The sequence below is a fragment of the Eublepharis macularius genome, chromosome 4 (assembly GCF_028583425.1).
Source record: "Eublepharis macularius isolate TG4126 chromosome 4, MPM_Emac_v1.0, whole genome shotgun sequence".
Lineage (NCBI taxonomy): Eukaryota > Metazoa > Chordata > Lepidosauria > Squamata > Eublepharidae > Eublepharis > Eublepharis macularius.
In genome coordinates this window covers 49,404,651-49,427,909 of record NC_072793.1, presented here as the reverse complement: position 1 = coordinate 49,427,909, position 23,259 = coordinate 49,404,651, and the positions used below count along the sequence as shown (strand labels likewise).

General features: G+C 41.7%; 1 protein-coding gene and 1 pseudogene across 1 annotated transcript in view; both read left to right on the top strand.

Annotated features, from left to right (window-relative positions):
- The window catches only part of ATP10B (ATPase phospholipid transporting 10B (putative)), a 76,521-nt gene that overhangs the window by 35,526 nt on the left and 17,736 nt on the right, over positions 1-23,259 (top strand). The window contains exons 6-15 of the mRNA XM_054978829.1: positions 3,049-3,180; positions 5,887-6,014; positions 8,625-8,877; positions 9,947-10,176; positions 12,464-12,643; positions 14,431-15,034; positions 15,992-16,098; positions 17,939-18,065; positions 20,832-21,016; positions 22,633-22,948. Coding sequence (XP_054834804.1) covers positions 3,049-3,180; positions 5,887-6,014; positions 8,625-8,877; positions 9,947-10,176; positions 12,464-12,643; positions 14,431-15,034; positions 15,992-16,098; positions 17,939-18,065; positions 20,832-21,016; positions 22,633-22,948 — 2,262 coding nt within the window. The remainder of the gene's footprint in view (positions 1-3,048; positions 3,181-5,886; positions 6,015-8,624; positions 8,878-9,946; positions 10,177-12,463; positions 12,644-14,430; positions 15,035-15,991; positions 16,099-17,938; positions 18,066-20,831; positions 21,017-22,632; positions 22,949-23,259) is intronic.
- Positions 10,263-10,414, top strand: LOC129329451 (U1 spliceosomal RNA; annotated as a pseudogene).

The following is a 23,259-nucleotide window of genomic DNA, read 5'->3' as shown; positions in this document are numbered from 1 at the left end:
AATTTGATTCCAGTTTTGTGCGCATTTTCTTTTTGTCCCGCTGTTTTGTTGGTACTTCAGATTCACTTTGGGAAAAGCTAAATAACGTTAAAATTACTCACTGCTGGATCTGACATGGTGGCTTTCTTTATGTTCGCATCGAAAGTGCACTGGTAGCTTCTCATTAAGTCAATTTGCTTGCTGTGAAATAGTAAAGTGTACTTAAGAATCAGCCAGCCATCTAATTAGATGCCAACACATTTAAGTACTTTGGTCTTTCCAAGTCGATGTTCATTGCACAAGAAGGTGTGTGTTTCCACTATTTTCAGATGTTAAAACAAAATAACTGACTTTACAGGAGTGAGAAGCATAGTGTAAGAGTGGTTCAGAATGACAGGACTTTCTCAGAAATCTCCTGCAATAAAGAAAAAAAGTGTTGGATAAGTATGGTTGCAGAGTAGAAATTATTTGCACAGCAGATAAATAATCACAGTCACATGTGTGTTCAGCTTCTAGAATAAATGTTTACTACATATAGGGAAAATAGGTTACATTGGAAATAAAATAAAGAACAGCTAACTTAGCTTCTACGTCCTTGCATCCTAATGATCTAAAAGTAACGGTCTAACTGGACAGCAATGGCATCCTCGGCAGAGGAAAGAATGTCAATTGCCCCCCCCCCAATAAAACTGGTCAGCCAATAATCAATCCTAGATCTGTTCATCCAGCGTGCAACTCCCCTTTTACCCTGGCAAGAAGAACAACTCAACATCTAACTGGTCTCATGCAAACTAGTTGTCTCTAACTAAACACAAACAAATTAACTCTTTCAAGACTGAAGAGAATGACACTTGTAAAAATCCCAACAAAAAGGCTATATAGCAGACTTTATAAAGTCACCATGCCCCCAAACACTTTGATCTACAGTGTATTACATTGAATAATGCAATCATGGAAGTGGTATGTGAACTGACACAGCAGTGCAGTCTCAGGAAGCAACTCTGACTTTCATGTAAGTGTCCTGTTTGTTTCATTTTTAACGAACCACCTGTACCAGGTGGTAGATAAAACACTGTTCTGTGTCTCCCTCCCACACTTTTAATCAGGTTATCTGCCTTATTTTTAACAAACCACCTCGTGTATATTTATTCAGTTCAATTCTTACACCCCTCTAAAAAAGCAGGATCTTTTTTATTGTTCAAAAATTACTTTAGAGAGGAAGAGGAAGGGAAGTTACTGACATCAATCAACATTGCATCGCTGGGTTCGGCTGTAAACTCACAGGACCAATTTTCTTTGAGGTTGATGCAGGAGAACAGAACGCATGTCTAAACTAGTAGAGTTTGCTTTCAGAGTAGCCTCACTATTAATTTTATTTGCATCTGTATGCACCTTCATAATGCCTTCCATCAGTTTGCCTGCTAAGCTAAGAGGTCTATCATTTCATGGACTCTCTCTGGATCACATGGAGCTGATTCATACTGAATCTGAACATTGACCTGTCGAGCTCAGAACTGTCTATTCCAACTTGTCACAACTATCTGCATCTCAGGTCAAGGTCTTTCACATTCCCTACTACACAATACTTTTAACTGGCAATGGCAGGGATTGAGCCTTACCTAGGACCTTCTGTACACAAAACAGCTGCTCTCGTGCTTGGCCACAGTTCTCCCAAAGTAAAATCTTTTTTGAAAAAAATTGAGATTCTTTTGGCCAGTGTCAAAAGCTCTAATAAGGACACCAAGGTAACATATTAGAAAAACTCTTAGTGGCATGCCATCCAGTGCCAATGACACGTCAAATTTAATCAGTCAATTATTTCCTTGTTGACATAGTTCTTCAGAAGTATAGCCTCTCTGCCAAAATAATTCAGGGTAAGTTTATCTCTCCAATATTCCCTGCAGTAAGGACTGATGCAAAGACTTGATTCAGCTACTCTGCAATGTCTGTGTCTTCATTGTCTGTTTGGTGTAGTGGTTAAAGAGCAGCACGACACTAATCTGGAGAACCAGGTTTGATTCCCCACTCCTCCACTTGAAGCCAGTTGGGTAACTTTAGGCCAGTCATAGCTTCTCAGAGTTCTTTCAGCTCCACCCACTTCGTGATTGTTGTGAGGATAATAATAACACACTTTGTAAACTGCTGTCAGTGGATGTTGTCCTGAAGGGCGATATATAAATCGAATGTTGTTGTTGTTGTTATTCATTTATACTTCCTTTTTCAAATTGTCATCTAAAGGTTTATTCCTGTCTGCTTAGTTTCTGTCTTCTAATGTGTTTACATTTTTATCATTTGAGTAACTTCACCAATATAACTTCTTCTTGAGTTGTTTGATTGTAAATTTTCATATAGATTTCTAAAAGTTTGTGCTCCTTTTTATTTTCTTCATTCCAGTAAGACTTCCTGTTATTAGATGCTATCTTGCCTTTGATCCAGAGGAGTTAGCCGTGTTAGTCTGTAGTGGCAAAATCAAAAAGAGTCCAGTAGCACCTTTAAGACTAACCAATTTTATTGTAGCATAAGCTTTCGAGAATCACAGTTCTCTTCGTCAGATGCATGGAGGGCCAAAAGAAACTGGTCAGATATAGAGGTGGAGAGGGGAGGGCGGGTTAGATGCAAACAGCTCCTTCTGATATGGAGATCAGTTTGCTTCTGTAAAGGTTCAGAGGAGTTAGAAGTGTTAGTCTGTAGTAGCAAAATCAAAAAGAGTCCAGTAGCACCTCCAAGACCAACCAATTCCACTGCAGCACAAGCCTTCGAGAATCACAGCTCTCCCCACCAGATGCATCTGACTGCCTTGTGCAATCTCCTTCAATACAAACTTTTCAGATCTATCTGGGAGATATACTTTACTTTTAAAATTGTGAACTTGTGACATAATCCCCATATTACAAATCAAGCTTTTGTACATGTTGATTCTTTTAAAGAACTTTCCTGAAAGTGAATCTGACATCATGAATATTGGGAGCCAATCTTTATGTATCCATGAATGTTTCTTAAGTGTAGCTTTTAGCAATTCTTACAAAATTAAATCCATATGCTTGTCACTTTCCTTTTTTTTTCTTAAAGGCCATGAAACCAAAGCCATGTTAAATAATAGTGGTCCTCGCTATAAACGCAGCAAGATAGAGCGACAAATGAATGTTGACATATTCTTTTGTGTGGGACTGCTGTTCATCATGTGTCTTATTGGAGCAGTAGGTATGGAATAATAGTGAAACCTTGATTCAAAGTATGAAAAGCATTTGTTGTAGTGATGCATTTTAATTGGTATCTATTCTTTAATTGGCTTTCTATCCAGGATCCAAATTGTGAAATTTTTGAACAGCAGAATGAGGTGCCATTACAAAGTATTTTTAAACGTCCTCTCATTTTCAATGGCAATATGCTATGCAGCGTGAAGCAGGGGAAGAAACCTGGAGTTTAGGAGAAGGAGAAAAACAAGATTAACAGTGCAATCCTAAACAAAGTTACACCCTTCTAAGTTCATTGAAGTTAATGGGCTTACAATGGCGTGACTCTGTTTAGGATTGCACTGTAAAGCCACCCCAAGTTCCTGGTTCAAGTTTCATACACACACACACACACACACACACACACACAAACTAAAGAATGCAAAACCAGTTCTGTATCCCTTAGCGTAATTTCACTTTGAAATAAAGGTAGCTTCAAAAGCAGATTGTGACGTGGCATGACTGTGTACATCTGAAAGAGGGGGAAAAAACACTGGGCATGTCAAAGACTTTAGCCATGCTTAAAGTAGCTGTTTGGATCCTAATCACATATATTTCATCTGCATATCACCCACTGAATAGCCTGCAGACCTTGTAATATAGGATTGACTTCGGAAGATGTTCTGTTGCTAGGGAGCTTTTTCCACGTAGTCTTGTCTGCTGAAGTACTCCTGAATGCCTGCTGGAAAATCAATGTGCTTTGCAGAGAATTCTAGGCATGTTCAAAGGCACACGTTCACTTCACACAGGGCACCGGGAATGGCGTGTCGCCATTATTGACAGGCAGCAAGAGTTCACCCTAGAACACAGCCAACATGCACTTCAATGTGTGGCTGCACACTGCAGAGGAAGAGCTGCAGAGTTGGGCAATATGTCTCCCAGGGAAGCTTTCCTACCATTATTGATCCTTGCATTGAGAAACTGATTACCTGAGGAGCCTCGGGATTCCCTGGAATATATTTTGGAAACCATTCAACATGGACAGAAATTTGTATCAAGAAACAAACCTCACAGATGAATTCATGTTTGAGAGACTCCCTAGATTGCTGCTGCCAAAACCAATCACTTTCAATAAACAGCAAGGAAAAGGCTTGCTTTCTAGTGTCTGCAGTGAATCCCATCCTGCCATGATTTGCAAGGATGTCAAACTCTAATGAAAATAGGTCCACTGAGCTTTCACAAATAAATATTTGGCAGAGAATGTAACAGTAGTACCCATAATTGTACCTTGATTTCAAAGTTGTACCAAAGAAGTGAATTGCAAAACACCAGGCTGAAAGGATTTATATCAAGTGTCTTTATTTCCAGTAGTTAGCCTTGGAGAACTGTGACATGCCACAGCAGCAAGCCAGTAAGTTAACAGACTAGCAGAGTGTCAAAGACTCAGAAGTGAAGGATCCTCTTCAGATGAATAGCAGTTCCTGTTTCATTATTTTTGAATGTTGGTACTTCTGATCAAAAATTAGTTTGGGAGTTTGAAATGGAATTTCAACTAACTCAGTTTTGTTCGGGAGGGGAAGATGGGACTGCATTCTCAAGAGATGTTTTTCAGAGGATCAGACCTGACATGGACATGAAAGTTAGTTACTTCTCAAACAGATCTTCAGGTACCTTTGCAACTTGCAAACATTCTGAGCTCTCTGTCATACACCCTCCTATGAGAAATCTAGGGGGCCTTGAACACTTTCTCTTCTCTTTGGGCTGAAAGGGAGATGTTGTTTTATACACCTGAGAGAGACAGGGTAATGTAGTAGTAAGATCAGGAAAACCAACAGTGGAATCCCCCCTCAGCTCTGTGGGTGACTTTGCTCATTGGAGGAAGCATAGGAGGGATATGATGAATAAATACTGTCCCCTATTGTATGTTGATATTGTTTTACTTTGTCAAATCTCAGCCATTTTAACGGCTGTACTTCATTTAACTTGTGATCTTAAATGAACTGTGCGGACTTTAGTAAAAAAGCATGCTATATATTTATCAGCAAATAATAGACAGACTTGATTACCTTCATAGAAAATATAGCTAATTACTTTGATGTATTGGATCTTTTCAAAACCAGCACATATTGGATGATAGTTTGTAGAGCCACTTGTGCAACTGTTCTGTTGTAATTAGAAAAGCATGAAGCATGAGGGAATCTAGAGGAAAAGCTACTCTCTACGCTAAAATGTGTAGGTAGCTACATTGAACATGTAAAAAAAATCCAGAAGCCACAAGGGGGATAATTTATATTTAACATCCAGCCTGATAAAGAGTTCTGAGGAATTCAAAAGCTTGTGTACTTCCTAAATAATGATATCTAGTCTGATCCTACTAAAATATATTACCTTACTGTCACTGTTTGGATTTGAACTCTAAGACCAGTATCAGTTCTTTGCAAACAGGAAAAAAAACCAAGCTGGGTAGCCATGTTAGTCTGTCTGTAGCAGTAGAAAAGAGCAAGTGTCCAGTAGCACCTATAAGACTAACAAAATTTGTGGTAGGGTATGAGCTTTCATGAGCCACAGCTGAAGAAGTGAGCTGTAGCTCACAAAAGCTCATACCCTACCACAAATTTTGTTAGTCTTATAGGGGGCGGAGGGGAAATCCTAGGCTATTCTAAGTTGTCTTCCTCACCTGACTACTGAGTGCCATTATTCTGATGTAGCTTGTTTGGTTGGTTCTTTTTTGTAGGCCACGGTATTTGGAATGGGCATTTCTTGGAGCACCCCTTGTATATCATCCCAGACGTACATGGCAACTATCTTTCTCCTGCTCTGGCAGGTTTCTACATGTTCCTGACAATGATCATCCTTTTACAGGTGGGAAAATGTGTGCTGTTGATGAGGGAAAGGATTTATGGCTGACTTGGGAGTCAATCCCATTGAAATGTTAAGGTAACTTGTTTTTCAATGAACAGGCTGTAGATTGAACAGAGGAGTTATTTGGTGGCTAAGAATGTGAGCTGTGAGCCAGGAAGCTAAACCTCACCTTGGTCATCACCTTACAAGGCAGCCTTAGGCAAGCCACTCTCTCTCAGCATCAATTATTTGCTCCCTTTTGCAATATGAGGAGAGAAATACTGGCATACCTTACTGAGTTGTTGTGAGGCTGACAGTGCAATCCTATGTAGAGTTACTGCAGTCTAATGCCATAGAAATCGTTAGACTTAAGCTTAGAGTAACTCTGCATAGTATGACATTGTGGCTAGTTATGTAAAGTGCGCTTAATAATCTTGAATGATCAGAGTCTTTTTTTCCATTTACAGTCTTGTTAAAATCACAGGTAGTGAATGGTATCCCTCCCCCAATTAAATCTAAACTACCGTTTACTCTGCGCTAATTTTTTTTACCCCATACTTCTTGCATTTTACTTATTTATTCTTCACTGGTTGGATTTTTTTCTCATCCTCTTACCACAAGTAAGGACCACATTCAGTATTATCTAAAATATCTTTTTAAAAGTGGGCACAAAAGCTTACACTGAAATAAAAAGTTTTTAATATGCCACGTGACCCCTGTTTATATTAAAGTGAAACATTTGTTGTGATTGTACATTAACAGAAATCTAAACCAGTTTATCCTAGAAGTGTTTTTTTTAAAAAGAACTTACCGAATATTGGTTACAGTTATCCAGTGTATGTCCAGGCTGCATTTGGAGGCCAGTATCCAAAGGAGTTATGGGCACATACCAGAATTTTCCCAGCAGAGCTTTTCCAGCTCCTTGTAAAGATGTCCTTGATGGCTTAATGGACCCTCCAAAGTGACATTTGATGTGATAACAGGAGCTGCAACTAGAGGTCAAATCTGGCAATCCATGTGTGCCCATATGGAAGCTTCTTAGGCCCACGAGGAGAGCTTACTTATATGAGTATATAGGAGCATTCCTGATCTCTAGCCTGAAAATTCTACATAGTGTATCTAGAGGTGACTGGATGCAATGGGCTTCTGAATATTTGTTGTGTGAAACAGATGTAGCTTTTCTCACATCTTTATAATGAACCATGGCTACCTAGATGAGTTCTTCTACACAGCTTAGGGTGCCAACTCTGGGAGCTCTCCCAGAATTACAGCTGATCTCCAGATGATAGAGATCACTTCCTCTGGAAAAAACGGCTCCTTCGGAGAGTGGACCCCTACAGCATTATACACTGTTCCCTTCCCAAATCCCACCTTCTCCAAGTTCCATCCCCAAATATCCAGGAATTTCCCAACCTGGAGTTGGCAACTCTAACACAGCCATTAAAAGCAAAGAAACCCTGCCCTCTTTCTGATGTTTCTGTTGTAATAGTTTCTCAACAAAGTTCAACAAAAATTATTTGTCTTTTTCATATAAGTAATATTGGTGTGGGGAAAGAAGATAAATGAGAACTGAGAGATACCCAGTTACAGCTATTTGAAACCAATGTCTAAGATAAGAAAAAGACATTAATTTCCCTATTTTATTGTGGTGGATGCCAGCATATAAGCAAACCAAATTTCATTAATATGAGTGAAAAATAGTCTTCTGAGCTGTTTGTAGAATTCCAGAGGGAGGCTGTTCTTTACATGAGAAATGCAATTGTGTCCATCCAGAATAATTGAAGGAGAGAATGAAGTGGAAGGAAAAATACATTCTTTGTTTTTGATAACAGTTGCAAGCTATGCAAGCCTATCGTCCCAGACCCTTGTAGGATGAATCAAACCTCTCAGAAAGAACTTCTGGGAGGCTCTAGGCATCTATAGCCTAATATACTCATATATTGTTACCATGTGTGTACTAGCAAGAATATTAGTTACTAGTATACACTTTTGTACAGAAAGCTTTTCTGGCTGCAGCTGACATCTGCACATCTGTATCCTCACCTTTTAATAAGAATTTTCTAGTAGTATCTTATACCCAGTATATGAGAGGAAAGTTCTTTGATTCTCAGTAGCAAATCATGCCAATTCCAAAACAACTTTTCTCTTTGAACATAAGAAGAATCCCGCTGGATCAGACCAAAGGCCCATCTAGTCCTGCATTCTGTTCACACAGCAGCCAACCAGGCTGCCTCTAGGAAGCCCATGAGCAGGATGCCTATAACTTCATCTTCTTGCCCATGCTCCCCAGCAACTGATATAAAGAGGTATACTGCCTCTAGTACTGGAGAGAGTAGATATCCATCATGACTAGTGGCCATTGATAGCCTCTTTGGTTCTCTTTAGCTAAAGTCTGTAGACCCAAAAGCTACAGCAGTATAATCAATGTATTCACTGTGAATGACAAGATGTACCAGCATTTTGCTGTTAACTTTTAGCTACTTGGTTTTTAATAGGGAGAAATCGTTTCTTTTCCTTTCTTTTCCAGGAAATCTTGTTACAGCAGTCAGTATGAAACCTAGCTAGTGGGAATAAGTTGTAAAGAAGCCCAGCCAATAAATTCATAACATTCTCGGAAATGTTCTTTTTCAGATTTTAATCCCCATCTCCCTCTATGTGTCTATTGAACTAGTCAAGTTGGGTCAAGTTTTCCTAATTCACAATGATATCGACCTGTATTATGAGGAGCAAGACCTGTCCGTACAGTGCCGAGCACTAAATATCACTGAAGATCTGGGACAAATCCAGTACCTATTCTCAGACAAAACAGGGACCCTAACAGAAAACAAGATGGTGTTTCGACGCTGTACAATTGATGGGAAGGAATTTTCACATCAGGAAAATGGTAATTCATCTTGGACTGAATGTGATATTTAATGTATAATCCAGAAGGTGCCATAGGAGCCAGAATATTTTACCTTTCTCTTTTCAAAAAGACTTCTTTATCAGTTGGATGTACAGAAAAGTGTGTAGAACTGCACCTGCACCAATTGCAGCCTGTACAGGGCAACCTGGCTGCCATCCTTGAGCAATGTGCAAAGAAAGAATACTTGTAGCAATTAGGAAGGATGGGAGGCTGGACTATGCAGTGTAGACTTCCAGGAGCACAGGGCCTCCAATATACTCTGTGACCCATCTCCCCTACTGACCCTTAAGGGACAACCACTGAGGCCAAGCTACAAGTGACGAATGACACAGGTTGGACACTTGTCAACTTCCCTCAAGTTTTGATGGGAAATGTAGGCATCCTGGTCTTGCAGCCTGGCTCTCCGACTGCTGTCCAATGGACTTTTCAACTGTCACTTGTCCAACATTCCACCAAGCTGCCTACATTTCCCATCAAAACTTGAAGGAAGCTGACAAGTGTCCAACCTGTGTCATTCGTCACTTGTAGTTTGGCCCTGAGATGTGCACCACTCCTTTCCCCTAGTACAGTGGTTGGTCTGTCACTTACCACCATCACACATGAACTGGGATTGGCTGTGGGGGACTGTTAGTCATGTGCATGGAGATGATGCATGGCTATGTTTAGACTCATCTTCAGTTGCTAGATCTCTAGTGGTGATGGGCAGAGAGAGGCTTAGGTTCTTGTGTCTGCCCCAGTAAGATGCAGAGGAGAGGGCTCTGCAGAAGTGAGGACCCCTGAGATAGTGCTTATAAACTTGCAAAGCTTCTGTCCTCTACATGCCAATAGTGTGGTATTTGAAATGAGAGGACAACAGCTTTGAAGTTATCAGGCGTCCTACCTTCACAGATCCCTACAGACTTGTTTTCCCTCTTGCAATATGTCTGCTGTGATCAGTGATGTTACCCCCTTTCATTAAATGTCTACATGAAATTGCTAAGAGAGATTGTCTGGGAAATCGTTCTGTCTTGACTGAAGAGGGCACAAACGTTTGTTTTATCTCTTAAAGCCAAGCGATTGGAGACCTACAAGGAGCTGGATTCAGATAGTGAAGACTGGACAAAGCATTTCAGTCTCCCTTCAAACAAGGGTGGAGAAACAGCCACTTTAACACAGATGACCACTAAACCCTTGAGGAGGTGTCAGAGTGCTCGGGCTCATTTTCAGGGGCACGTGAGACATAGATCTCTCGGGCGCTGTGGAAGCTCTCGGTCTCAAGTGGCATTCAGCAGCACCATTGTGAGTAATACTTTTAGCTGCTTTGAAGTCTCTTCAAATAAGAATGCCATGCTGTGAAGGGTAACTGCAGTATCACAAAATACAGGGTGCCTAGTTTGTTCAGGGGAGACACTGTGATCACAAAGGTGGTTTTCCCGGGGTGAGGCCCATCCATTGCAATCCGGGCACGCTGACCCCTGCGATTTCCCCAATCACGGGAAACTCGATTGCATAATTTGTGGTAAATTATTAAAATAACATCTAATTATCATGTAATCTGTATCTGACAGTCAATAGATTATCCCAAAGATTCCAGTAGTGGCTACAACATTGTGTTTGAGCTCTAGTAGGGTTCCAGGTCCCCCCACCCACCTGCCCAGGAACTGGCAGGAGACTTACCTTGTGGAGGGGCTTGCTATCAACATCACAGTGTTGGCAACGATATGCTGACATGGCCAACAATGTACTGGCATCAATGCCTGTGCACCCAGAAATTTTACCATAGAAACTTTTTAAAAATTGCAATACACCCCTTGCCACTCCTGTGCCAGCCTGCTGGTATGACACTGATATGCCAGGCCTTCCCCCCATCCCCAGTTTCTCCAGCCAGTACCTGAGGCACCAGCCTGTCATCCAAGTGAATTGCTGGGAGGCCCCCTCCATAAGCGGGTACTTGGCAACCCTAGCTCTAGGTACTCTGTGCTCTGGAAGTAGTAGTTAGAATACAAGACGAAGACCTCAGACAACCAAGTTCAAATTCCAGCTCTGCTGTGGAAGCTCAACAGCCCATCATAATCTCTCACCCTAACTTACTTCATTGTGAAGATAGAGCAGGGGAGGGAAGAATGAGGTGATAAGCTGCTTTGTCTCCTGATTAGGAAGAAAAGCCTAAATATACAATAAATAAATCCATGATTCAAAACACTCTTCACTATTAACTGAAAATGTTTTAAGACTGAGTCCTAGAACTGAAATGTGTTCCTAGGTTAATATCTGATAAGCAGTAGAACAAATTAAGCTCTGATTAAAGGAAGTAGAACTGATGAAAACAGCACAGAAGTCACCGGGTGTTTTTTTTTTTAAAAAAATCTGTATATATGAATTCGGATTTTCATTATTATTTGCATACATGCTAGACAAAATCTTGGTTCTGGCTAAAAGATAACAGGTGTGCCTCAAATGCCAGGTCAATACACTTTGTTGATTTTTGTTTAATAAATGCCAAGATTCCTCATGTTTATGAGCCAAGCACGAAAAGTGACAGCCTCAGGCAGAACAAAAACTGAAGAAATTGGCACTGCAGAGAGAACACCATGTTTTCTAGCTAAAAGTTAGCACAACATCTTCAAACACCTGCCTCTTGATCCCGTTGCCAAGAAATCTGATCAGCAGTAGCATACCCTATGCTGAGCTTTAATAGAGAGTATTTATACTAGCAACTCCCTAAAATTAAATGTCAAGGATTTTTTCCTTGAAATAGGAGGCAATAAAAGAACTCTTCGCATATTAAGAGGTCCCATGGAGGGCATCTTGCCTGAGGGCACCCTGCAGCTGGCACTGGCTGCTACCCTCCGGAATGTGTCTGATGTCATGGTTTCTACTCTACTCAGATTATAATACTGTGCCATAAGAAACAGCTCAAAAGAGATACCTTGGTAAGGGACAAGGACTGTACACTAGACTACTGGGTACTATCTGCTGATGAAGATACACTCCTACTAGGTAGTTTAATGTTGCTAAAGATGCCATGTTAATCACTTATGCTTTAATTCAGAAAGGTTTTACCTATGTGTTTCAGCTTTATGCTACTTTTCAAATTTGCAGCTACCATACCCCATTGTAGTCTATTTTTCATTGAATGTCCCAGCTGCTGATCTTTGCTGTGAATGTTCTAGTTATTGAATGTACTAGCTATTGATTATATTGTATTCGCTTGCAGTATATAATCCACCTTGGATTTCAGTGAGAAAGGCGGACTATAAATAAACAACAACAATAGAATAAGAACAATGGTTACCAAACCATGCAAAATAATACCTGATGCCTTGGAAGGCTTTAGTAAACTAACCAACCAATTACCAGGTATTGGTTAAAAGGTTAAAGTAAAATAACTGAAGTGCTCTTTGTGTACACACACATGCACAGTCTGCAGTAGGATTAGTTTATTTGTGGATTTTAGTGCATGCATTAGCTGATACAATGGTACAATTCAATACACATAGCATTTTACAAACATTAGCAAGAATTGCTCTTTTTCACACTGTCCTAAGCATGCAGGGCATGTTTTACTGACTAATGTGTGTCCCAGGAAAAGGACGTGACCCCAGATAACAGGCTGTTGATGAAAGTGAGAAATGCATCATGCCAGCTGGAATCTTTGACACCGTTTACGTCTGCAAAGATGACCTCTTCCATCACTGATTTTTTTCTTGCCCTGACCCTCTGCAACACTGTGGTGGTCTCCACAGCAACAGATCCAAGACAAAGGGTAATCTTGCTTTAACTTTACTGTTGGGAAAGGAGATTTTTTTTAAAAAAAGAAAGAAAATGCACTGAATTCAATAAAGGGGGTAGAAAGCTTTATGCTGACAACTATCTCAAAGGTAAAAAAAGAAACCTGCTTTTTAGTATTGCATTGTGGGAGTTTTATTTCCCCTTTGGCCTACAGTAATTCCTCTGAACACTCTCAGCTTCTGTCTGCCTTTACACGTCTCTGCCTATCTAGTTGTCCTAGTGGCCCAAAGCGATATGCTAATCTGAAACGGAAACAGCATTCCCCTGTATTTCTTGATCATGACTGCAAACATCAGTTGATTAATTGGCATGATTAGATGATTAACGCCTTAATTGTGGATTAAAAGCATTCCACTTCATCAGGCCAGTTTCCTTCTTTCCAGAGCAATCTCATTTTGTGCTCTGAAGAGCAACCTTCCCTATGCAATGAAATATGGAGCTGGAACTGGAGGGGGGCGGCCGGGAAACTATTTTAATATGTCTTAGTCACCTCAGCACCTTGTGGAAGGTTGTTCAGAATAACCTCCTTCATTCTACCAAGATCATGTTTTGAAATCATGCCTGAAGGACACTGGCTCATAGGGACAATAAAGCCTATCAGATGACTCAGAAATTGCCAGTTAAACTCTAGGGCTTTCAGAGCACTGCCTACGTTACATATTTGACAAGAACGGTACAAAGGCCAAACTATATGAGATGTTGAGAGCTCCATGCATGATGTTTCCAGCATTCTTTATTTTAAAAAGTGGGACCATAATTTGGACTGGTACCAAAAGACGGTGGCAGAGATGGGGTTAAGCCTTCTCCCCCATGCCATTTTCCTAACCACAAAAAATGGCCTATATGCTTGTCTGGAGGACAAATTGCATCTCATCCCAAAGTCTCCTGTGGTTTGGCCCTAAGAACAGCTTTCCAGTCCTATAATGTAGAGCTTGCCACCTGTTCCCTACCTATCAGATAGACAGAAAATGACACTGTGCACATCAGCCAGACATAGGAATGGGAGAGGAGGATCAGAGAAAATTATGGAAAGTGTGGACCTGAGTGCTACTAGTTGACTGTTGCTCCTGAAAGCACAGCATAGGAGTTCTAGAGTTGTATCCTAGAGACATTCTGCTAATGTAAAAGTAATCTTACTCAGTTCACCTCCTCATTAGAAGCCCCCCCAACACACACACACATTATTTTTGTTTATGGGAGTCTTCCAATCACTACCAAGACCATTTTACAAGTCACAGGACTGGTGGGAGAAAAGGAAGATGGAGGGACATGTTTCTCCTGGCAGAACATCCAAAGGATACAACCTTTGGTTTTTCATCAAATTCTTGAGAAAAGGCTCCCCAAGAAAGCACTTGTTTCAATACATGTAAACCCAGTTTTTTATTGAAATAACTTACTTAACTAATTGAAACCAGATCCTGGAGATTCATTGCCAGTCGGAGTAAACAATACAATATGTGACAAGATTAATTTAACGATTTGTTCAATTTTTCTAGTACGTTTACAAATTAAAAGGACTTGCAGCCTATGTCTACTTTTCTAATAATAAGAATATAACCCACCCACCCCAAAAAACCTACTCATAATCTAGATGTCCGTTTAACAAATTTCTCATTGTAACGAGCGATATCTCCTGGTACATACTCCTTTCAAGTGTCGTGCATGATGCATTGCAATGCTCTGGTGGTTTGAAGACAACCCCATGCCTCACAATCTGTAATTTCAGCTCTAATTAATCCAGGTTCCCTCTTTTATCTGAAGGTTACTACTCCAGCCCTAATGAAACCATCAGGAATTTCCCTGGAGAGAATTCACCAGCTGTTCCAGCGGCTAAAACTGGCAAGCCTCACCTACTCTTTCACATCAACTCAGTCTATTTCAGACGCAGGAGAGAGTTTCAACACAGAAAGCACAAGAGTCTGCGCTGATTCTGATACAAAAAAATATTTTGCTACCCAAAGCTGCTCAACCTTAACAGATTGTGACAGTTTTCAAGAAGACTCAATAATTCGGCAAGAGGCCTCTGGGGCCAGCGATCCCAGTTTGCATGAGATTTGTGAGACAGTTGCCGAAGGGTCTTTACAGCCAGAATTTTGTTATGAGGCTGAAAGCCCAGATGAAGCTGCACTTGTCCATGCAGCTCGTGCATACCAGTTTACATTAGTGTCCAGAACTGTTGAACAGGTGACTGTCAGATTGCCCGATGGCACCCTTCTGACTTTTGACCTCCTGTATACTTTGGGATTCGACTCCAATAGGAAAAGAATGTCGGTTGTGGTGAGGCATCCCCTGACCAATGAGATAATCGTTTATACCAAAGGGGCTGACTGTGTCATAATGGACTTATTGGAAGACCCTGCCAGAGGTAACTAGTGCATTAACCACTGAACTGTTGACAAAATATAGCTCAGTTTGCATGAATTATGTATTCAAGCTGCAAGATTATTATGAAAGCACAAGTGTTAGCTCTCCAAGTACTGCAGATCAGATCAAAAGATGGCAGTTTGTTTAATTGGAGAGTGCTCAGAATATAGAATAGCCTAATTAAGATTCAGAGACAGCCTGCACAGATAGTTCTATGTGCTGTACAGTAATGGCCTAAGAATCTTGCATGTTGTGATGCCATAACAGGAAGGAAGATAGGTCCTGCTGTCTAGCAATTAAATATCATGGTCTCAATTCAAGGAAATTTAAGCACAATTAAGTCCCTATGCACATTGTGTTGATTTCAGTGCATAATGTGGTAAAGACAGGTGCAATATAAAAAGAAAGCTCATAGCTGCTTTCTCCTCACTTTGCAACTGAAATGACAGGTATGCATATCTGCACATCAGATGCTGGCTCAGATTTCAAACCTTAAATTCAAAGCAAGCCAAATTCAAGCAAGCCACTCCCCTTTTTATTTTAAAGGGGCTACCGGTGCTTTTACTTTTTTATCCATTCATTGCTTTGTTACTAAAAAATACACTTTATAAAAACCACAAAACTGCTCTGGGAATTAAGATGGAGAGGCTCTTTTAGATAGACAGCTACTGCAACTTTGCAGAATGGTTATGGTGGTTATTGTTGTTTCAAAGAGCTTGACTCTGGACTGAAAAGGTACATTTGGACTGGACACAGTGAGAAAGTATCCAAAGCATCCTAACCATTCCAAAAATGTTCCACCTCTGATTTTGCATCCAATTATATTTATCCATCAAAGTGGGCACACAACACATTTAGATTTGGAAAGAGATTATTGTAGTATTAGAAAGCATGCTAGTGAGATGTTAGTTTTGGATAGCAGACATGGAATAAGCAACATTCTGCATGTGTTTCACAGCTTCTATGAGTATGGAAAAAAGAATAAGAAAAGTAAGACTTCAAACACAGAAACATCTAGATTGGTATGCACGAGATGGCCTGAGAACTCTGTGCATAGCTAAGAAGGTAAGAAGCACTTATCTTTTAACTTTAGTCTGAACATGTTAAATAATTTTTGCTTAGATTGATATTTCAAGCCAGTTCCCCAGTGGAAAATTCCTTATCTGCATTCACAGACTTGTTCCATATTCCTTTTTATCCCCTTCCACTGAATTATCTAAAAATTAAGCTAAATGGACCAATACACTTATCCAGCCTTTCCGTTACAGCTTTTCTTGCAATTATAATAGCTAATTTATTGATTCAAAAATTCTCTTATTTTCTACATTACATTGTGTCAGTCTACCCCTATTTATCCCAGCCTACATTCAAGGAGCTGAGTGATATACATGATTCTCTCCTTCCCTATTTTATTCTCACCACAGCCCTATGAGGTAGGTTGACTAGTGGGTAGATCCAGTTCAAATTGCCATTTACTGTGCAATCCTAAGCAGAGTTACTCCAGTCTAAGCCCATTGAAATCAATAGGCTTAGACTGGTGTAACTCTGCTTAGGATTGCACTGTTAGTCATGGGCAACCTTGGAATAGTTATTCATAGTTTGCCATTACATTTAGAATGTTGCCTCTGACATATGGTGACCCTATGAATGAAAGAGCTTCAAAATGTTCTGTCATTAACAGACTTACTGAGATCTTACAAAGTGGAGGACCTGGCTTCTTTTATTGAGTCAAGCCTTCTCATGTTGGGTCCTCCTCTTTTCCTAATGCCTTCCACTTTTCCTAGCATTATTGACTTTTCCAGAGAGTCTTGTCTTCTCATGATGTGACCAAAGTACAAGAGCCTCAGTTTTGTCATTTTAGCTTCTAGGGAGAATTCAGGCTTGATTTGATCTAGAACCCACTTATTGGTCTTTTTGGCTGTCCACGGTACCCGCAAAACTTTCCTCCAGCACCACATTTCAAATGAATCAATTTTCTTCCTGTCAGTTTTCTTCATTGTCCAAGTTTCACATCCATACGTAGTATTGGGGAATACCATAGTTTGGATTGTCTTGATCTTGGTCCCCAGAGAGACATCTTTATCTTTAAGGATCTTTTCTAGTTCCCTCACAGCTGCTCTTCCAAGGCTCAATCTTCTGATTTCTTGGTTGCAGTCTCTCTTTTGGTTAATGATTGAGCCAAGGAATGGAAAATCTGGAACAATTTCAATTTCCTCATTAGAAAGAGCAGGAGTCCAGTAGCACCTATAAGACAGCTGTGACTCATTTCTACTGCTACAGACAAACACGGCTACCCAAGTTGATCAATTTCTTCATTGTCAACTTTAAAACTGGGAAAGCACAAGCAATAGTTTATCAGTTCAGTTTTCATGGCAAAATATGACTTCCTGTGAACCAGTACAGGAAGGGAGGAGTCACAGTACATAAAGAGAGGAGGGAATGTGACAACTTTAAACTGATGTTTATTATCCGGAGTCACCATGGTTTGGTGTTACATCTGAACTGGTCCCCAGTCTTTTAATGAAATGAAATTCACAGGGATGCCATACTAATTATAGTCTAACTGAAAGATAATCAAAGGGCCAAGCTACACATGACGAATGACACTTGAACGGCAAGTGGATTGAGTGGAGGGCAAGTGAACAGGGAGAAATACACTTGCTGTTCAAGTGTCATTCGTCATGTGTAGCTTGGCCCAAAGTTTTTGACTGGTGCACCTAATGATCTCTAATGACAAAACAGCACAGTAATTGGTACAACCTATTCCAATATGTGTTAGCTAAAACAACAGATCTTAAGACTAACAATATAAATCACCTAAACCCAACTGAAATGTCTAGCAACTCACCATACTGATGAAATTTACAGCGCTTTCACTTCCTAATATCCTGAGTATCTGTTGTAGGTCATAAGTGAAGATGACTTTCGGAAATGGGCCAACTTTCGTCGTGAGGCAGAAACATCCATTGACAACAGAGAGGAGCTATTAATGGAGACAGCACAACATTTGGAGACTAATCTTACTTTACTAGGTATCTTTTAAAAGAATTCATTCAGGACTTGTCTGGAGCCACCAGTTTCTGCACCACCCATCCCACCTTTGCAGCAGCAACAGGCAGCCTTGTCAGGCTCCATGCCACTCATATACCACCTGCAGCAGCCCTGGGACTTGAGGCAGTTTTACCTGTTCCGAAGGAGGATAGCTGGTGTGGCCCAGGAACACCCTGGCTGGCAGGAGGCCTCCAGCAGCCTTACCTGAATAAAGCAGGCCCTACCCAGCTGAAGCAGCCTTGGGACCCAGGGCAGTTTTCCTTTCTCCTGAGGAAGGCAGCAGGCATGGCAAGGGTTCCCAGGTGATCACCAGCAGCAAACAAACAACCAGCATTTACTCGGGAGGCAGCAAGCCACCTGGCAATGACCTGCCACTGGCAAGCAACCTGGGCAAACACGCAACACATACACTCCCAGCCAGATACGACATCACTTCCAGAAGAGATGTCATCTTGCTGACCGCTGGAGTGTGGGAGCACTTCACGCAGGGCTTACTTCAGCCCCAAACAGCATGGGAGCACTCCCATAGCCAGCGTGATGATGTCACTTCTGGAAGTGATGTTGTCATGCCCAGCGGGGGGCGCATGCAGGCACATACAAGAAGAAGCCTGTAAGTACCACCAGCCAGCTGCCAGGAACTGCTAGGGTTGCCAGCTCCAAATTGGGAAATTCCTGGAGATCTAGGGGGTGAAACCTGGAGAAACCTGGAGAAAGTGGGGTTTGGGAAGGGAAAAGACCTTGGCATGGCATAAATCCATAGAGTCCACCCCCAAAAGTAGCCATTTTCTCCAGGTGAACTGATTTCTGTGGCCTGGGGACCAGTTGTAATTCCGGGAGATCTCCAGCCACTACCTGGGGGCTGGCAACCCTAGGAACTGCTCAGGAACAGCTTGACCAGCAGGAAGCCCCCAAAAGCTTGAGCCTGGAGGGAACCTGCCCCATGACAAGAGGCAAGCCAGGAGGTGGGTCATGGGTGGGTCCTGGAGTTGCCAGGGGTCCTGGGACCAAAATAGGGGTGTGGGGGGCAGGGGCACCAGGGTATCTACCTCCTGCACTCCCCTGTCATGTCAGAAAATTTTCTGGTGTAACAGAGGAGCCATGGGGCACACTGACGCCCAGCTCAGTAAAAGTTGCCCATTTGGAGGCCATTTTTAGTGAACTGGGTGTCAGCACACCCCATGGCTCCTCCATTGCTGGCATGATGGGAGAGCATGGGAGTGCTGGAAATGCTTCCCCCACCCCATGCCTTTTCCCTGCCAGCAACGTAAGCAGGACCTGGGGTGGGGGCAACAGTTGGGAGCAACAGTTCCCCCAGGTGGGTGGATGTCAGGCCTATTGGGCCTGACTGGAAGTGGGTACACACCAGCCCTGAATGAGCTGGAAAAGAGGAAGTAGGAAGGTTAAAAGGTTGACCCAGCCCTTCCAGCTGATAGGCCAAAGAGAGGGCCATTCAGGGAGGTCAGGGCAGGATTGGAAGGAAGGCTGGGGACGGACATGGAAACACCTATGAGGGTGAGTTCCTGTGAATTCCTGTGAGGGTGGTGATGGCAGTTAGGAGATGGCTTTGGAGAGGCTGTCTTCCTCAGACAGGAGAAGGAACAGGGTGGTGCAGTCCCCCTTCCCTGGCTGGTCTGAGGACTGAGGACCCAAGACCCACCAGCAGCAAGGCAGACAGCTGGTGGCACGAGTGAGGGAGAAGCCTCATTGGACTAAAGAGTACCTATGATTACCTTTCTGGTGATTGTACCACAAATCAAGTTCACAATATGAAATAACCACACTCTATGCAGTGTGCTACATCTGTGCTGTATACCATGCCATGCTGTGGTTTTGTCTCTAGGATACTGAGATATGGATCAGGCAGCACTGAGTGGCCAAAGAGGCTAGCAGATAGGCAGACCTGACTGTGCCAGTAGAAAAAGATGTGGCTTCCTTGTTCCTTTTAAAAGAGCACCCTAAATCTCAGCTGCCTGTTCTACTTGGGGCATCCATGATACAGGCTGACCATCCATGATTTAAGACAGAACCTGAATTTCATATACAGTAATCTCTGCTAATATTATACTGTTGACCTCTGGTAGAAAAGACATTATTACTCTTTCAGTCATTAATTATATTTAGTGTTCATTTAGCTTTCTGATCTTCATTTTGGAAGATCTCAAGCAAGGAAATGTAATATAACCTTCCACCTTTCTTTGAAGAAATGAGGAACTGGCCTGTTTAGTAAATGTCTTTCAATTAAACCGTTCAACTTTCAGTTAAGTTCTGTGCCTTTCTTGTGCTGATACGACCTTTCTAAAGATGCAGGTCGTGGTTATTGGAAGAAGATGCAGAATAACTAGTTATCCAGTACTACCCACGATGGTGCAATCATCGGCGCAAGCTGTGTGCATAATAAGCAGTTTCCAAACTAAGTTCTGCATAGAGAACAAGTTCTTGACTTTCAGTCCAGGTTTCTGACATAAAGAGTTCCTGCAGGGGAGCCTGAAAGTGCAAAGATGTTTCAATGGATGCTGAAGCCCACTCTGCATACAGAGAAGGATCTGTGGATCACAGCTGCACTGTGGCTTCGGGAGCTTATTAATAAACCCAATAGCACCATGATGAAAGAGCAGAATCTAGCTGTTATGCGTTCTCTCTCTCTCTCTCTCTCTCTCTCTCTCTCTCTCTCACACACACACACACACACACACACACACACACACACACACAATATTTATCTCATTCTCATTTCTCGTTCTCATTAGGAGCAACTGGGATTGAAGATCGTTTACAAGATGGCGTCCCTGATACAATTGCTGCATTCAGAGAGGCTGGGATCCAGATGTGGGTGCTGACTGGAGATAAGCAGGAAACAGCAGTCAACATTGCCTATTCATGCAAACTTCTAGATCAAAGAGATACTGTCTTTACCATTAATACTGAAACTAAGGTAGGGACTTAGCACAGTAGACTAACTGTGCCAAGCTCCAACAAATGGATTCATGGAAGTGGATCTTTCCCACCTCCCCCCCTACCAGCAACCTACGTTGCCCCCCTGCCCCCAAGCCACAGCTAAGAATTAGGGGACCTTTCTGAACAGTATGCCATGCAGCAGGGGAGGATGCAGCAAGAAGAAGAATTAGACAAGAAAAGGAATCTCTCTTGTATGAGCTTTCTATCTGTTCACAAAGCCTGCTCTCCTCACACAAGAGCAAGGAGGAAATTTTGTCCAGTTTCCCCTTCTTTCCACAGCCACCTGCACTGCACTGCATAGGGTTTGGGAGGACATCTCAATTTTCAGCAGTGGTTCTGAGTGAGTGCAGGAACAGAGCCAGATCATTAGGCATAATGATTGGGTGCATGCAAAATCCTTCATTTTAATACTGCAGAGCCAGGTGAAAAACCTATACCAAAATATTATTTGTAAAATAATCTGGAAATGGCACTGAATTAGAATTCAAAATGCAGGCAGAACATTTGGGGACTGAAAACAATTCTAAACCATTCTCAAGAATACTTTTCTCATAATACTTCTGAGGCTTAGTTTTGAGGCTTGCTAAGTAAAATTTCACTTGCCACAGTCGTTTAACTTGAAAATAAAAGTCTCTTGCATGGTGCAGCTATGGTGGCTATAGTAGCTCTGCAAGTCCAGCTAGCCTACTACAGCCCACCAGCTCTGTGGGGTAGCTTACCATTTTAGCTGTATGGATTTGATTTCAAAGATGGGGCTGTCAGGTACCTGTCAGGCTACCAGACATAGTTGGCTAGCTGCATTCAGCCTGATAGGTCACAAGTTGCATGAGTCTGGCTTGGGAGCTGGAGATAGTGATGGCACAACAACAAATCTAGGGTGCTGAGATTGGGCCCCAAAGCTTGTGCTATCTCCTTGTACTGACACCACCCAGTCTTCTGAGCTATTGTGTCAGCATGGAATCTTGAGTATCCGTTCACAAGTCACTTATGCTGTTCCAATTGTACCTAATACAATGATACAATTATTAAGATCAGTGTCAATTTGAGTACACCTGCATACTGTGGGGTTAGTTCTACATATTTTCTAAAGGTATATCATCTACTATAAATAACAAATGAACAAGGCAATTTGCAAATTTTAAAACAAGGATAGGCAAGCAAAGAATTGATACCAAAACCCCTATGAATTATAAATGCATTTATAAAATATACTAGTTGTACAGTAGGTTGTATCTAATAACTCCTTTCCAACAAGATGGATTCAATTACTTCTTTCCACCAAGTGTTCCTCCAACATAGAAAGATATCCTCCGTCAAAGGAGCCTAAGTGGAAGGGAGTCATTGGGTCCAACCCAATGAGTTTTACACAAGTACAATGTTACTATGAATGCCAAATACTTAATCAGATACTTTGCTGGAAGGTGTCCATAAATTGACAGTTTAGTTACATTCACAGGTCTTTGTGTTACCAAACAAAATGACACACTGTGGGTTGATGAAATGTTAGCAAAAACTACTGAATAATGGAACAACTTGTGTTGCCCCGCTTGTAATGCAAAATAACCTGGCACTTTAACAATTACCTGTTTGTAGGAAACGTGTGAATCACTGTTGGATATCATGCTGGAAGAAGTGAAGAAGGCTCAGGGCATTGCAAGAACAATGTGGAATATTTTTGGTATTAAGTTGCCGTTTTCTTGGTCAAGCACTGTGACTCCAAATCCTGCTGTTGGCCTGGTGGTTGATGGAAGAACTCTGAATACCATTTTCCAGGGACAACTGGAGCATAAGTTTCTTGAGCTAGCCAAGTACAGCCGCTCAGTTTTATGTTGCCGGTGTACTCCACTACAAAAGAGCATGGTAGTCAAACTTGTACGGAGTCACCTAAAAGTCATGACTCTGGCAATTGGTAAGTAGTTGTTCTTTGAGTGGCCTGATCCTAAAAATTGACTTTTACTACTACTACTTAGCTTGGATTAAGAAAGTTAATGCCATCTCCTAGATTGTCCAGCTCTGCTCACATAATGCTTCTTTATGGAGATTGGATCCCAAAGAGCATCCCATTGACGAGAATTTCCATCAGTTGAGCATAACTTTCTTGCATCCCCCCTACACTATCCCCCAGGAGTAGCACTTGTGGGGGCATTTCGGGCTGCAGCAGGAGGGATGGGACAAGAACGTTGCACTCCACTGATAGATATCGTTCTGATGGAAATTATT